This window comes from Schistocerca serialis, chromosome 1 (assembly GCF_023864345.2).
Source record: "Schistocerca serialis cubense isolate TAMUIC-IGC-003099 chromosome 1, iqSchSeri2.2, whole genome shotgun sequence".
Classification (NCBI taxonomy): domain Eukaryota; kingdom Metazoa; phylum Arthropoda; class Insecta; order Orthoptera; family Acrididae; genus Schistocerca; species Schistocerca serialis.
Genome location: NC_064638.1, coordinates 568889611 through 568907450, shown reverse-complemented (window position 1 = coordinate 568907450; position 17840 = coordinate 568889611). Strand labels below are relative to the sequence as shown.

At 43.9% G+C, this 17840-nt stretch overlaps 1 protein-coding gene across 1 annotated transcript in view; it reads left to right on the top strand.

Annotated features, from left to right (window-relative positions):
* The window catches only part of LOC126476162 (cytochrome P450 3A8-like), a 261945-nt gene that overhangs the window by 178193 nt on the left and 65912 nt on the right, over positions 1-17840 (top strand). Inside the window, exon 2 of the mRNA XM_050103523.1 lies at positions 17148-17244. Within this exon, the coding sequence (XP_049959480.1) occupies positions 17148-17244 (97 nt within the window). The remainder of the gene's footprint in view (positions 1-17147; positions 17245-17840) is intronic.

Sequence of the window (17840 nt, the reverse complement as noted above, 5' to 3'; positions counted from 1 at the left end):
GAACCCGGGCCCTTAGGACTGACATTCTATCGCGCTGACCACTTTTTTGCATTTTGTTCGTTTCTGATCGTTGTGTTTGGTCGTTGCGGACATCGCATGACATCCGGTGAAGTTCGCATGTCGATCCTTCCACTCAGTTTTTTGTTACAGAGGCCAGCCAGCTCTGACCGAACACGCTGAGCTACCGTGTCGGCAGTCGTCAAGGAATAGTCAGTTTGGTCGTGGAGAAAAGTACGGCAGGAAAAAATTGTAGAGGGAGACTCAGACTCGAATACTTCCATTAGTTTCAGATGGTTGTTGGTTATAGTAGTGTTGCAGAGATAAAGATGTTTGCCCAGGATAGACTAGCATGTAGAAGTGCATCAGACCAGTCTTCAGATTGAAGAGCAGTAACTACCTTCTGTGGAGAAAGGAAAAAAAGAAACATTTTCTGTTATAAGAAAACTGTTTCACTGAGTAAATCTCCACTGAGCTTTGCTTAGCTCTTCACACTCTCCCTGATTACTGTGCATGAAGATGAGGAGCCATTTTCTCCCTCAGCACCATTTTAAAGAGACGTTAATTGGTGTCTAAGCCATACTGTTAATGCCAGACTGGGATTCTTGGAAGGATTCTCAGGAAGTGTAGCCCACTAACAAAGTATGTAATTTACAAAACTTTTTATCGGCGAATAGTTGAATATTACTCGTCATTTTGGGATCCGTACCAGATAGAATTGATACAGGAAGTAGAGAACACACTAAAAAGAGCAGCTGTTTCGTTACGGGCTCCTGTAGTAAGGGGGAAAGCGTCACGGAGATGAGCAGCCAACTATAGTGGCAGACGGTGCATGAGAGGCGTTCTGCATCACGGATCTGGCTGACTGCTACAATTCCGACAGCGTACGTTCCTAAGAGAGAATTTCAATATATTGCATCCCCCTACATACATCTCGCGAAAGCAAAATGAACGTAAAATTGAACAGTGGAGATCCCAGGTACGAATATCGAAAACGTAGGAATAGATACATTGCTACTTACCGCAAAGAAGACACGTTCAGCTGCAGGCAGGCACAATTAGGACACTTACACAGAGTTTTCGGCTACAGCCTTCATCAGCAAAAAAGAAAGACACGCCGTTCATACACACAAGCAAGCTCGTTCCGGCCTGAGAGGCTGGAATTGCCGGTCATTTGAGCATGAGGTGTGCTTGATTGTGTGCATGAATGGCGTCTGTTTGACTTTATATCATGAAGACTGTGGCAGAAAGCTCTATTCAGGTGTGTTTTAATTGTGCTTGTCTGCTGCATAGCGTGCCTTCTTTACTATAAGTAGCAGTCTACCTTTCTCTACATTGTTGAACGTAAAATTAGAGGTATTAGAGCTCAGATGGAAGCTTAGCAACAGCCGTTCTTGCGGTGAACGATTCACGACTGGAACAGGAAAGCCGGCCGGAGTGGCCAAGCGGTTCTAGGCGCTAGAGTCTGGAACCGCGCGACCGCTACGGTCGCAGGTTCGAATCCTGCCTCGGGCATGGATGTGTGTGATGTCCTTAGGTTAGTTAGGTTTAAGTAGTTCTAAGTTTTAGGGGACTGATGATCACTGCTGTTAAGTCCCATAGTGCTCAGAGCCATTTTTTTGAACAGGAATGGAGGAGGAGGAAGGGGGAGTGATAGTGGTACACAAAGTAACCTCCGGCACACGCTGTAAGGTGGCTGCTGATTATGGCTGTAGATGAATATGTAGAAGCTTTTATTTACGCAGACGTTCAGCCCGCAGCGCACGTCTCAGATTTGTACGACGCAGGAGTGGCTTCGGTGGTTCTAGCATGTGCGGCTTTTGGCCTTGTACGTGTGAAACATAAACTGTGAATCATGCGGTTAAGTAGCGCTGTCTTATTTCTGTCGCTCTGCTGTGGCGTTATTCGCAGACATCTCGTCATTCCGCTTAGACGAGTCTTATTTCTGCCCTGTGAACGAAGACGGGTTGATTTATAGTTTCCGCCGAATGTTCACGCATGGTGTAAGCTTCTCAGGAGACGTAAGGACGCGGAGTATTGTCTCAAATAGATAGAAGTGTTGAACTTAAAAGCGAGGAATGTGTAGTTACACGAATTGCAAGCTATAGAAGATATGTACGCGCGGAAGGAACAGTATATCCGAGAAGAGACGTTAGTCTAAGCACGTGAAATACGAGTCATCAGCAGTAACACGGAGTGCACAGCCCCACGGAGAGGGCTCGTGATGTTTCGGACGGGCATCAGTGTAGAAACGGCCTGGCTGATTCAAGCTGTGTACCAGGCTGGTTCTGTAATACCGCAAACTTCCATTTGTGGGCATTACTCTTACCATCTGCAACCCACAATCCGCCCTCATAGTTTGTTTTGCCACTACACCTCCTACTTTGAAAACCTGAAGCAGTGAGGACGCTTTGTGAGTGACGGCTGGATTGCGGTTAGTGCCACCATTACCCGCAAAAGGCAAGGTTCGAGTCCCAGCGTGGCTCACGGTTTTAATTTGCCACGATGTTACAAAGAACGCGCGGACTGATGCAGTGTAAAAGATTCATTCCGGAAACTCAGTACAAAAAGCGGTTGAAGCAGGTGAATGGAGTGGACTTTGGCTGCAGGGCCGTAGCAAGACCATGGTGAAATTGGGCCCTGTCAAGGTTGTAGGCACAGAGGCGCAAAAGCTGACCAGTTAATAAGAAATTGGAAATTTGTGGTAAGGTCTTATGGAGCCAAATGGCGGAGGTCATCGGTCCCTAAGCTTACACACTACTTAATCTAACTTAGACTAACTTACACTAAGGACAACACACACACGCATGCCCGAGGGAGGACTCAGACCTCCGACGGGGGAGCCGCGCGAACCATGACAAAACTCCTTAAACCGCACGGCTACCCCGCGCGGCCAGTTAATAAGATACAAAAATGAGCTAGACGAGGGGAACCAAGTGAGTTTCCCTATTCTTCCTCTTCATATCATCCGCCTACGAGAAGCCTCTCCATCGGCACGACACTGAAAACGCAGTGTCGTATCGTCCAAGCAGCCTATAAAGAAGTGACTACTGTGAAATAGGCTCAGGTGAGTTGTGTCTCACCAGTACTCTTGTTCACACAGCTGCCGGCTTCGTAGCTGGTTCATGGTCAGCAATGGAGCTGCTACATCGCTACGGAACTGTAGGATATGATAAGTTGGCGGGCACGAGCTAAAGCAAATATTGCTGTTTAACCGAAGGCTCTATTCATACAACACACCATTTTATCTCACGTTAGTTTCCTGTCGGGAACGCCTTGAATGAGAGCTATGATCTTATTCTGAATAACATGCAGACGATTTCGGTGCCAAATATAGCAGAGATATAGATACAACTGGTCTAGTTGACGAAATATCGGATTTCAGATTGCAGCAGAAACAGCTCGTGAAGAGCACTGACACAGTTTTTTTTTGTATGAGTACGAAGTGCTTTTCGAAATACGGAAATACCTTTGAGGATATTTTGACAATTCTAGTGTCTCCAACATCTTGTCAGCTCTCTTTCAGCAAATTAAAAGTTATAAAACGCTACTTAGGGACGAGTATAGGTGAAAATGATTGTCAAATTGAATTTCATTGTCGACAGAATACGACACAGCTGCTGAATTTTGCTTCAGGGACATAGTCAGTGAGTTTACATCGTTCAAAGAAAGGGAATAAAAAGTAGAATTGCAATAACAACACAATTCTTGTAGGAGATAAAATCTGTTCTTTATTATGCATCATACTAATAATACGGTAGTTGCCATAAACATTTTTGTAAGTTTATACAATTTGTAATTTATTTATTACAGTGATACATCTAATTTTTTGTGCTATATTTTTCATTCAAGTAATAGGTTATTTGAGTAATGTTTTTCAATGACGCCCTTGTTTTATTAAATCTGCCTTAAAAAGTTACCAAGTTTCCTTAATCCATATAGAAAAAAGTTGCAGAAAGGTAGTTTTTATGCGGTGATGGGGGACAGCTTTAGCATTTCTGCCAGGGGTGCAGAATCACCTCGGTACGGCTCTGGCTGGCTGAGACATCTCCCAGTAAGCAGAGGACGCGCGAAGTAAACGCGGTCCGGAAATTATTGACAATAAGTCTGAGGTGGGGATTGATCCTTGATTTCTATTCACTGCAGCAGAGCCTGTTTTGCCCCATTTTACCACAGGCAGTTTTTGATGAAATTTACTGTAAAGTCTACAAGTTTACCGCAAATCATGCTGCGCACAATACTCGATAATGGAGACGCGCTGTTTTATCGTATCATTTTGTGTTGCGTTTAAGTGGTCGCTACATACTTCCGCTCCGCTCACTCATTCAGACGTAATGACAGCACGCGAGAGACGCGCATGCGCGGAAATGTGACAACCGATTGGTACATCAGAATCTCGTTTTCCAGAATTGCATGTGATAGACAATTCTGTTGACAAACAACGGTCAATTCCGCGTCAGTCTTATAAATATTTTGAGGGCTCATTTTATTTTGGTCACCCTGTACAGATTCGTAATAGGAATCTGTAATATTGTCACGTAGAGGAAGGTATAAGGAGATGAATGACGAACACTAACTTCAATTAACGAAGGTTTATTCAGCACTTGCACATTAAAGAGCGCGGAGCGAACTGCCTCCGGCCAGAGCACATGCGGTATATATACAGCTACAGAACATTCCAGTACAATGATTCTTGCCATTTGTGGATACTTCTAGTATGTACTCGAACCGAATATAGAAATCAAAATGCTGTAGTTCAGGTGAGTTTTGATCTCACGACGCTCCATGCAACAATCCAGTATCATAGCCACTACACTACTTTTTTTTTTTAAATCTCATTTTGCTCATTTTGTTCGTTTTCGTTCGTTGTATCTGTTCTAGGCGGACGTCGAAAGACACCGGTTTCAGTTCGTTGTTGATCCATTAACTCAGTTCTTTTATTACAGAGGGCAGCTGGCCCTCTGACCGTCACTACAGCGACTGCGCCACTCGCCTTCTTCTGCAACAATATTTGTTGTTGTTGTGGTCTTCAGTCCTGAGACTGGTTTGATGCAGCTCTCCATGCTACTCTATCCTGTGCAAGCTTCTTCATCTCCCAGTACTTACTGCAACCTACATCCTTCTGAATCTGCTTAGTGTATTCATCTCTTGGTCTCCCTCTACGATTTTTACCCTCCACGCTGCCCTCCAATGCTAAATTTGTGATCCCTTGATGCCTCAAAACATGTCCTACCAACCGATCCCTTCTTCTAGTCAAGGGCTGCAACAATATTATGCAAATCGAATGCAGCAATGAATTGGCCTTAGTCGTAATACACTGAGGGGACGAAAGGTCATACCTTCTAATGTCTTGTCGGACGTCCTTTTGCCCCATATAGTGAAGCGAGAAGTCGTTGGGAGTCCCCTGCAGAAATATTGAGCCATGCTGCCTCTCTAGCCGTCCATAAATTGCGAAAGTGTCGTCTGAGCAGGATTTCGTGCACGAACTGTCCCATGAATGTTCGAAGGAATTCATATCGGGCGATCTCGGTGGCCATATCATTCACTCGAATTGTTCAGAATGGTTTTCAAACCAATCGCGAACAATTGTGGCCCGGTGACACGGTGCATTGTCATCCACAAAAATTCCATCGTTGTTTGCGAACATGAAGTCCATGAATGGCTGAAAGTGGTTTCCAGGTAGCTGAAAATAGTCAATGATCAGTTCACTTGGACCAGAGGACCCAGTCCATTCCATGTAAACACAGCCCACACCATTATGGAGCCACCACCAACTTGCACAATGTCTTGTTGACAACTTGGGTCCATGGCTTCTTGGGGTCGCGCCACACTCGAACCATACCATCAGCTCTTACCATCTTAAATGGGGACTCACCTGACCAGGCCACGGTTTTCCAGTGTCTGTGGTCCAATCGATGTGGTCACGAGCCAAGGAAAGGCGCTGCAGGCGATGTCGTGCTGTTAGCAATGGCACTCGTGTCGGTCGTCTGCTGCCATAGTACATTAACACCAAATTTCGCCTCACTGTCCTAATGGACCGTTCGTCGTACGTCCCACATTGATTTGTGCGGGTATTTCACTCAGTGTTTCTTGTCTGTTAGCACTGACAAATCTACGCAAAAGCCGGTGCTCTCGTTCGTTAAGTGAAGACCGCTGGCCACTGCATTGTTCCTGGTGAGAGGTAATGCCTGAAATCTGGTATTCTCGGCACACACTTGTGGATCTCTAAATAGTGAAATTTCTTATCCATCGTGCAGCCATAATTACGTCGGAAACCTTTCCGGATGACTCACCTGAGTACAAATGACAGCTCCTCCAATGCACTACCCTTTTATACCTTTTGTACGCGATACTATCACCATCTGCATGTGTGCATATCGCTATCCCATGAGTTTTGTCCCCTCAGTGTAATAGAGAGCTAGAGTGCGCTGTTGTGGGGAGCTTCATAGGCATTCTGAGTACCGGGATACCGATCAACATCCGTTCATCCAAAAATCTCATTCTGGATCCGTTCATCCAGATTAAATTCCGTGTTATTTCTCAAATTTGATAAATGAATATTGCGGGATAGTCTGTTTGTAAAGCACACGCCGTTTTTTTTTTTTTTTTACTGGAAAATCCAAACGTTTTACCATAATGCATTGCATGTGGCGTCAGCTCTTTTTAATCGTCAGAGCAGAGCACTTGGGAGGTAGCGCAAGTTTTGGCACTACATTCGCATTTGTAAATCAACGAGTTTCTAATGACGTCCGTCCATGCTGATTTAGGCTTACTCTCATCTCCATACATCACTGGAAGAACATATACAGGTATGAACAGAAATGTATTAAAATGAAATACAGTGATTTTGGGAAACTAAGTAGAGTTCTGAAAACTATGCTTCCGATGTATCCGAAAAGGTAAAATTATGCCTTCTTTGATAGAAATGAGACACCTACCATTAATGAGCAACAACGTTCAACGACTGATGGTGCTAATGGAGCATTAGTGATTCAGGTTCAGAAGTAATCACAGAGGTCAGAAACGCAAATGCGGGAATGGTTTCTGACCGGAGCTCATAATCATTCTGTTATTACTTCGTTCTCTACGGTTGGTTGAACTCTAATCTTCCTTATTTTAATTCATGACATAATATTACAGGGGCGGATTTAAGGTAGAGATGTTAGCTACCTGCTCTCAAGCCAACAAATGCTCTACGCTCCGGACCAAAAGCTGTCTCTTCGTACATGTTTACGTACATAGCGCTAGCTTCTGGAGCAGGGAGTTGACCTAGGCGCCGGCAAACGTTGGTGGCCTTCTACACGCATCTGAGTGTGGTTCTTGGACTATTTTCCACAGTCATTTAGTGTTTTGTCTCGTTAATTTGTTAATGTTGTTTCGAGGTATAGCGTGCGTAAGTTTCTGGTCTATCAAGTAAGCAGACCATATAATTCGTCAGATATCTTCACTCTGCAGTCTTAACGCCACTTTTGCTGAAATGGGAGTAGTGCCTAAATTAAAATCAGTCGTATTCCTGCGCTGTCTCGGTACAATACCACCACTATCGCGATTACAGTATATGGTGGTGGTGGTGGTGGTGGTGGTGGTGGTTAGTGTTTAACGTCCCGTCGACGACGAGGTCATTAGAGACGGAGCGCAAGCTCGGGTTAGGGAAGGATTGGGAAGGAAATCGGCCGTGCCCTTTCAAAGGAACCATCCCGGCATTTGCCTGAAACGATTTAGGGAAATCACGGAAAACCTAAATCAGGATGGCCGGAGACGGGATTGAACCGTCGTCCTCCCGAACGCGAGTACAGTATATGCAGATGTGTTTGTCCACCGTTTATTGTGCCCACAGAGAATGCTGAAATTGCGTGCGAAGTAATTATCGCATTTCCCTTATGTTTTTGACAATGGTTCCGTGTCTCATGTTCTCTCGACACCATCTTCTTTCCTCAGTTGCTTATTGCTCTGGACTGTGATTCGTCTGAGGCCATCCCCCTGGCTCAGTGCCTCAGTAAGATTGATGATGAGGTACACACTGTGCGGTATGGAATGGTGGGAGACAGCGCTCAAAGAATGCACGACCTAAACTCGCGAGCAGTTGGCCTAAAGCAGGACGGTTTTGGAAGAAAAGTGTGTGTGCCTAAGTCTTTCACGTACAGATTTCCCCGTCGGTGCATAACATCAATTGCCGTCTTACGTTGTATGGACTTAGTGCTCCACAGTAGAAGACTGGTACACATCGTCAACACACGCCTCCTTCTTGTTGCGGAACACATTGTGCAGCCAGGAGACCTCCAGATTCGATTTAATAAGACCGCCACGAGGGGTTTTGCCATAGACTATCGTCAGCAGGCTATAGAAATTACTAAACGCGTCAATAATTGTAATCGAAAAGAAGAGGATTTAAAACCGTTTGTTATCTGGATTCCGGTGCTGAATTAATTGTGTATCAGTCTTCCACCGTGGGGCCATAGCACTAATTACCAATGACATGGGACGCGCGTTGAGACGTCAGTCATAAAAACAAAGATGTTTTTTGTTGCGGCGAGGTCTTTTCACGAAATTTCGAGCACCAGTTTTATCCCCCGAATTCAACAATTCTTTTTAACTCTCACGTACACAGGGTTAAATGACATTTGTAACAAAATAAGAGAAAGCACAGCTCGCACGGAATGATTTAAGTGTTCGTTTTTCCCCACGAGCTATTCGAGAGTGGAACAGTAGGGATTAGTCTGAAAGTGGTTCGATGAGCCTTTTCTCAAACACCTAAGTGTGAACTACAAATGAGTTATATAGGTGCAGGTGTTGTAGGAGTAGGAGAAGGTGTGACGAAGACGACACCAAGTTACAACGGCTAGCTGTTCTCGAGTTTTGAAAATGTGTAACTTCACGACTCTTCGCGGTAGTATGCTTAAACATCCTGTGAAACTTCGATAAAGATAAAAGCTGAAGTAATGTATTAAAATTTGTCCAACGCTGTGATGTGAACCTGGGACTCCTGATTACTAGGCAGATATACTACCCACTACACCTCGCCAGGACTGTTGCTAACATAGCTAACCAATCTCGTCTAGTGCCCTCCCTAACATTATTTAGCTTTTATCGTTATCGGAGATAATTTGAGACTCAGTATGTCTCCAAGAAAATGTAATTCCACCCTGTGAAAAATTCCTGAACGCCTTCTCTGAAAACAACCTAGAGCAGATAATACGGAACCTCACTCATGATAGGAATGTGTTAGATCTAACGGAAACAAATAGACATTGCCTCTTTGAGGATATCCACACTGAAAGTAGTGTCGTTGACTATCAAACAGTTATAGCAACAGTGACTACCAGAGTAAAAAGGACAGCTGAAACACGTAGAAAGACTGATCTTTTCAGCAAACTAGGCAAAGAAGCGTAATTTAGTATCTAAATGAGGAAATTACAACTTTTTGCCTAGGACAGGAGCATGTTGGGTAAGTATGGCTCAAGTTTAAAAGAACAGTTGACTATGGGCTGGATGGATATGCAGCCAGCAGATCAGTTTATGATATGAGGAAGCCTTCACGGTATGTAGTAACTGTGAAGAAGTTTCTACAGAAACGGAGACCATTGCATAGTAAGTGTAAAACAAAGCATTGGGATATAGATAGAGAGATGCTGAATGAAACGCATTTGGCTGTCGAGAGGGCAATGTGTGAAACTTCCACTGACTTCCATTGCGGAATATTGCCAAAAGAAATGTCACAAAACCCAAAGACATTCTGGTCGTCGGTAAAGGCCGTTAGTGGCCGCAAAATTAGTATCCAGTCACTCAAGGATGAAACAGGAACTGAAATCGAGAGTAAAAAGCAAAGGCAGAAATGCTTAACTCCGTTTTCAAGTGTTCTTTAACGAAGGAAACCCCAGCAGTATTTCCCTTAATTTAATCCTCTTACCACTGATAAGATGATTAAAATAGATATTAGTGTCTGTGGCGTTGAAAAACAGCTGAAATCGTTAAAAGTGAGCAAAGCTGCATGTTCTGATGCAATTCCTATCAGATTCAGAACCGAGTTTGCGGCTGAGTTAGCCCCCTCTGCTAACTATGACCTATCGCAGATCCTTAAGAAAAGATATAGTCGCCTTTTGGTTGTGTGATATGCTTAATCACACCATTTAGATTTCAGCCTGATGTCATTTCCGAGTGTTACAACTTTAATAATTGAATACCCAATAAAAGTACAAATAGCAGGAAAGTTTTGAAATTATCCTGTTAGTAAGGCTTGAAAGTCGCCAGCCATTTAACATATCACATAAATGGACTCACTTTTACGAAAGGTCTGGTTTATGTAACTGAAGATTATATATATATATATATATATATATATATATATATATATATATATATATATATACCTTTTTGTAACACCATAGGGTGTTACAAAAAGATACGGCCGAACTTTCAGGAAACATTCTTCACACACAAATAAAGAAAAGATGTTGTGTGGACATGTGTCCGGAAACGCTTAATTTCCATGTTAGAGCTCATTTTAGTTTCGTTCTTCCACCTACGCTCATTGGAGCTCGTTATCATCATTTCATACGGGATACTCTACCTGTGCTGCTAGAACATGTGCCTTTACAAGTACAACACAACATGTGGTTCATGCACGATGGAGCTCCTGCACATTTCAGTCCAAGTGTTCGTACGCTTCTCAACAACAGATTCGGTGACCGATGGATTGGTAGAGGCGGACCAATTCCATGGCCTCCACGCTCTCCTGACCACAACCCTCTTGACTTTCATTTATGGGGGCATTTGAAAGCTCTTGTCTACGCAACCCCGGTACCAAATGTAGAGACTGTTCGTGCTCGTATTGTGGACGACTGTGATACAATACGCCATTCTCCAGGGCTGCATCAGCGCATCAGGGATTCCATGCGACGGAGGGTGGATGCATGTATCCTCGCTAACGGAGGACATTTTGAACATTTCCTGTAACAAAGTGTTTGAAGTCACGCTGGTACGTTCTGTTGCTGTGTGTTTCCATTCCATGATTGATGTGATTTGAAGAGAAGTAATAAAATGAGCTCTAACATGGAAAGTAAGCGTTTCCGGACACATGTCCACATAACATATTTTCTTTCTTTGTGTGTGAGGAATGTTTCCTGAAAGTTTGGCCGTACGTTTTTGTAACACCCTGTATATATAACGATGGCTTATGTTCCACACAAGTCAGATGATTTTTGACATAAAGTAAGGATACAATTAGTGCGATTTATACATTAATTACATTTTTGTCCAACTTTCATGCTATTTGTACTTTTGTTGTGTTTTGATTTATTCCGGTTGTAACAATCGAAAATGACATAAGACGGAAATCTAGATCGTGTAATAAAACGTATCGTACAGTCAACTGGCGGTTATATCTTTTCGTAACTATTACATAACTGTGGCTCCACATGAAGGAAAAATCATCTGTCGTAAATCCCTCGATCAAAAACCCGTGCCTTGATTTAGGAAGAAAGGACACGTCACACCTGTCTAGAAGAAAGGTAGCAAAAGTGATCCACATAACTGCCGTCCAATGTGCCTAACATCCATTTGTTGTGAGCTCAAACATAATGAGGTATCTCGAAGAGAATGACCTCCTCCACTCCCACAGCCACGGATTTCGAAAAGATCAGTCATTTGAAACAAAACTGTTTTTTTTTCTCACCTGACGTACTGAAAGCCACGGTCAGGGCAGTGAGGTAGATGCAGCATTCCTCGATTTCCGAAAAGCATTTGACTCGGTACCGCACGTACGCGTATTATCAAAAGCACGTTCGTGCGGGGTATCAAGCGGATATTTCTGACTGGATTGAGAATTTTTTGGTAAGGAGGACAGAAAGTTATGTTACATGGAGAGTCATCTCCAGTTGTAGAAGTAAATGTGGGTGTGACCCAGAGAAGTGTGTTGGGACCCTTGCTGTGCGTGTTGTATATTCATCATCTTGCGGACGTTATTAATAGTAACCTCAGACTTTTCGCAGACGATGCAGTTATCTGTAATGAAGTACAGTCTGAAAGAAGCAGCAAAATATTCGGTAAGATCTTGATAAGGTTTCAGAGTACTGCAAAGATTGGTAACTCTTTTTAAATGTTAAGAGATGTAAAAGTGTGCGTTTCACAAAACGAAAAAAATCAATGAGTCGTAATTGGAATTGGTAAACTAATACAAATGCGACATGAAATGGAATGACGCTTAGTCGTGGCTAAATCAGGGGGCAGACTTGTGTTTACTGCTGGAATACTAGCAACATGCAATCAGTCATAAAGGAGATTGCATATAAATCACTCGTGCGTCCAGTCCTAGAGTATTGCTCCAGTAAGTGGTACCTGTACCAAGTAGGACTGAATAAGACACGAGGGGTATTGACCGTATTCAGAGAAGGGCAACACGAATGGACACAGTTTATACGAAACTGCACTGCCTGCGTTGCTCTAATGTACATGCCTGCATGTCCGAAGGAACAGGCACGGCAGCGATGGACAACCATATGAGACACGAGGATCATTTTCGCATTTGGAATATGACTAAACTTTGGCTGCACTTGTTACGGACCGGGACTCGAACCTGTATCGCGAGTGGTCGCTTCGACTGCCTCAGCCACCGGAGCACGGTCCCCGAATCGACTCAGACTTCCATAGGTCACGGCTTTCGTCTACTCCCTATGTTCGCGCAGATGCTGTGAGTCCTGTACAGGAGGAGATGTAAAATTAAAGTCGAAGCCCAGTTATTACGCATGATATACTAAACTGCAGCACCTATATTATTCTAACATACTTTGCAGTATCCTTCAGACATGCATGTACACACGTGAATGGAACGGGTAAAAGTCCTAACAACTGGTGCAGTAGGACGTATCACTTCACAGTGGTTTACATAATATGGATAAAGATGTATTAGATCTGTATGCAAATGTAAAAACGAATTTGTACTGCAGTCAGTAGCGAGCAAGGCCGCGAGTGGGACATTCGTAGGAGCTACAAACCCACTTGAAAATTTTCTTCGCAATTGGGGTGTGAGGCGTCTTGTCACGGTCCGCACGGCTTCCCCCATCGGAGGTTCGACTCCTCCCTCGGGCATCGGTGTGTGTGTTCTTTGTGTAAGTTGCATTAAGTAGTGTGTAAGCTTAGGGACCGATGACCTCAGCAGTTTGGTCCCATAAGAACTTACCACAAATTTCCAATTCTCCAATTTGGGTCGAAACGTTGGTTTAGAACTACTTCAACCTAACTAACGTAAGGACATCACACACATCCATTCCCGAGGCAGGAATCGAACCTGCGACCGAGCGGTCGCGCGGTTCCAGACTGAAGCACCTAGAACCGCTGGGCCACAGAGGCCGGCTATAGTACTTACACAGAGAACAAAATATTAGCACAGGAGATGGAAAAGTGGATAACAGCATCAGATCAGTTGAAAAACTGACGCCTTAAAATGTATAGGTAGTGTTATACCATAATAAATTTGTCCTTGGATAGGTTTTGCCTTGAGCGAACACAATTTGTTATTCTGTTCTATCCATGCATGTTTCGCTGAAGCTGTAGCATCATCAGTGGATTTTTCTTTGCTTTCTGTTAAATAAAGAAATAGTTGATTTCTACTATCTGTACATTTTGAGTTTTTTAGTGAAGTATTCACTAACTTGAGAACCAAGATGTGATTTCTGAAGCTTATTGTTGTACTACTTTGTGACATAGCTGCTCGTCTTTGATAGTGCCGTCGTCTGCAACCATACAGAACTCAGTAGAGAACTTCCTTACACCGAAAATTTATGACTATGGAAGTTAGACTACCGTGATTAAACTTTCTGTGTCATATCTGAATAAGTTGAATAAGTATGTGTGTGTGTGTGTGTGGGGGGGGATCTGAATAAGTTGAATAAGTATGTGTGTGTGTGTGTGTGTGGGGGGGGGGGGGGGGGGAGGGGGGAGCGAAGTATGCGAGATGTTTACACTTTAACCGCTGGAGGTTTCCACATATCCTTGATTTTGAAACTGCACTTTAAAATTGCGCGATATCACTGTTTACAAATTATGAAAACAAAATGGCGAACAGCTGAATGTGTTTCTGGGTGGGGGTTTGGAACCTTGGTTTGCCTTTAGGTTTTGAGGGGTACCAAGTATGTTCGCGCAAGACGGAACATATCCTAAAACAAATTTATTTGTAAACAAACACGGACACAAGAGTGACCTCCAACCTCAAAATGAGTATCATAGCACATTTCATACAGAAACGACGGCGAATTGCTCAGTTCCTTCTATCGCTTCTCCACTGCGCTTCTTTGACGTACCTCTCAAACGATTTTACTCCGTAATCTGCACGTGGCTATGCACAGACGCGGCCACCTTACCCTTCCACGTCCTTCTTGCAGCCAATACAGGCACTGGTGCCGTTAATGGAGTGATGGCTTTATGGAGGAGCTGCCCCGTTTATGCTCGGGACTTGATGAGGCTATGTGCCGACGACAAGCGGCTATGATTATGCATCGCTGCTGAGGCTCCTTTCAGAGCAAAGCCAGCGCCGTATATCACTAGAGGGCCTGCTCTTTTCTCTTCGGCTTTTATTTCGACGCAACCTGCCACGATTTCCTCTCGTGTGCCAATGTCTCGTAGTAGCATCTACACCTAAAGTCACCAGTTATGAGCCATGTCTGAGTAGTACGATTTTTACCATCTACGGCTCCCTCTAGTACCATGGAAGCTACTCCTCGAGGGCTTGTCGACCGTTCTGTGTATCGTCTTGTCCCTCCTAGTCTGTGTTCTCTACACTTCCTTCCCTTGACATTCCTCATTTCTCGTCTGTCAGCCCACTCAGTTTCCATCATCTTTCTGTAACACTACCTCTTCAACGTTTAGAATCTCTTTTCTTTCAGGTTACCACACAGTCCATGTTTGATATCCACGTAATTTTAAACTTAGGACGTATATTTTCATATTTTTTCTCAGGTTAAGTCCTATGTTTGATAGTAGTTTCCTTTTTATGACGATAAATGCTCTCTTCTCCTGTGCTAGTCCGCTTCTTATGGCCTCCTCGCCGCACCCATGACGCCTATTTTATTTCTACATCTACATGTACATTTATACCCCGCAAGCCACCCAACGTAGTGTGGCGGAGGGCACTTTACGTGCCATTGTCGTTACCTCCCTTTCCTGTTCCAATCGCGTATGGTTCGCGGGAAGAACGTCTGCCGGAAAGCTTCCGTGCGCGCTCGAATCTCTCTAATTTTACTTTTGTGATCTCCTCGGGAGGTATAAGTAGGGGGAAGCAATATATTCGATACCTCATCCAGAAACGCGCCCTCTCGAAACCTGGACAGCAAACTACACCGCGATGCAGAACGCCTTTCTTGTAGAGTCTGCCACTTGAGTTTGCTAAACATCTCCGTAACGCTATCACGCTTACCAAATAACCCTGTGACGAAACGCGCCGCTCTTCTTTGGATCTTCTCTATCTCCTCCGTCAACCCGACCTGGTACGGATCCCACACTGATGAGCAATACTCAAGTATAGGTCGAATGGACTACATTTTCTAAGGACTCTCCAAATGAATCTCAACCTGGTACCTGCCTTACCAACAATTAATTTTATATGATCGTTCCACTTCAAATCGTTCCGCACGCATACTCCCAGATATTTTACAGAAGTAACTGCTACCAGTGTTTGTTCCGCTATCATATAATCATACAATAAAGGACCCTTCTTTCTATGCATTCGCAGTACATTACATTTGTCTATGTTAAGGGTCAGTTGCCACTCCCTGCACCAAGTGCCTATCCGCTGCAGATCTTCCTGCATTTCGCTGCAATTTTCTAATGCTGCAACTTCTCTGTATACTACAGCATCATCCGCGAAAAGCCGCATGGTACTTCCGACACTATCTACTGGGTCATATATTGTGAAAGGCAGTGGTTCCATAACACTCCCCTGTGGCACGCCAGAGGTTACCCTAACGTCTGTAGACGTCTTTCCATTGAGAACAACATCCTGTGTTCTGTTTTCTAAAAACTCTTCAATCCAGCCACACAGCTGGTCTGCTATCCGTAGGCTCTTACTTTATCAGGCGACAGTGCGGAACTGTATCGAACGCCTTCCGGGAGTCAAGGAAAATAGCATCTACCTGGGAGCCTGTATCTAATATTTTCTGGGTCTCATGAACAAATAAAGCGAGTTGGGTCTCACACGATCGCTGTTTTCGGAATCCATGTTGATTCCTACAGAGTAGATTCTGGGTTTCCAGAAACGACATGATACGCGAGCAAAAAAAAAAAGTTCTAAAATTCTACAACAGATCGACGTCAGAGATATAGGTCTATAATTTTGCACTTCTGCTCGACGACCCTTCTTGAAGACTGGGAGTACCTGTGCTCTTTTCCAATCATTTGGAACCTTCCGTTCCTCTAGAGACTTGCGGTACACGGCTGTTAGAAGGGGGGGCAAGCTCTTTCGCGTACTCTGTGTAGAATCGAACTATTTCCCACGTAGCAGGATACATTCACTTCGTTTACTATGTAATCCCCAGTTGTGATGTCAAGTACGTCGCTTTTGCTATCCCTCAATAGACTTGTTTACTCTGAGTTTATATATTGTGCTCAGTTCCTATTACTCGCCTTCACTTTCACACACGATACACGAGTCACTAGCGAATATGATCGTTGATGGCGAATATTTGTATGGGACGAAATGAGGCCCACTTGGAATGACTTTCTTTCTTCCTCACCGTAGAAGAATCTGCACCCCATTTGCAGCTGTTATTTCGTTTACAAGAGCCCATTTAAGACCACCAAGTTCAGCAAGATGATACACCGTCCGAACTCTCTTGAATTTTGCTAAGGATTGGCCAGTTATGAGAACTGTACAGTTACGAGAGCGCTTGTATGCTCGCAAAATTCTTCTGAAGGTATGTAGAAAGCTTCTAAGTGGGATGTGCGCCACACTGGTTCTTCTCTATACAATCTGATGTGCGGGTGACTGATTACTGTAACAGCTTGTATCTCCAATGTGGCCGGTGACTTGTGGAATCCATGTAAGATGCTGAAGTCATAAAGAGAGGTAGATTGCACATGTCTAGATCGCATCATATGCGTCAAAGTGTCACCACTACTAACTTGCGTGATAAATGACAGTGTTTTTTGTCTTTGTTTTGCAGATACCTGACTTCGACCTTCGACTATTTCGAGAAGAGAGGCATTGTCGGCCCTAAGCCTCAGCCGCTCTTTGGGAACTACTACAAACTTTGGAACAAGGTAAGTTCTAGTAGCTGCAGCCGTATCTACTCAGCCATTTCGGGCAGCCTACGAAAATTCGCTATTGTTAGCAACTGCACTGTTTCACTACAATTTGTAGCCCAAGCAGTTTTAAGCAAAAGTTTTTACTGTGGGTAAATATCTTATTCACATGGTTTCGATGGAGAAATTTTTCACTGATGGGCATAAATATTTCTACAAAAATATACGCTATCAAAGGGTGTCGCTGTGGACTTCAGAATGTGGTCTAAGTTAGGTAAGACAGGCCCTCCCTCTCACCGACATAACCATTGCGATGTCACAAGTTGCTACATCGTACAGTTTCAAAAGAACTTGAAGGACATTTCTCCATTCTTATAGGCACCGTAATGTATTCTGAAATAACTTTAAGTTAATGGTTAGTTAAATGGCTGCATTGAAACTTAATCATTACACACAAAAGACCATGAGCGTTTCTTTGTATATATGAGATTTGCGAGTTCGGCAGAACATTTTTGCCGGCCGGAGTGGCCGTGCGGTTCTAGGCGCTGCAGTCTGGAGCCGAGCGACCGCTACGGTCGCAGGTTCGAATCCTGCCTCGGGGCCGGCCGGAGTGG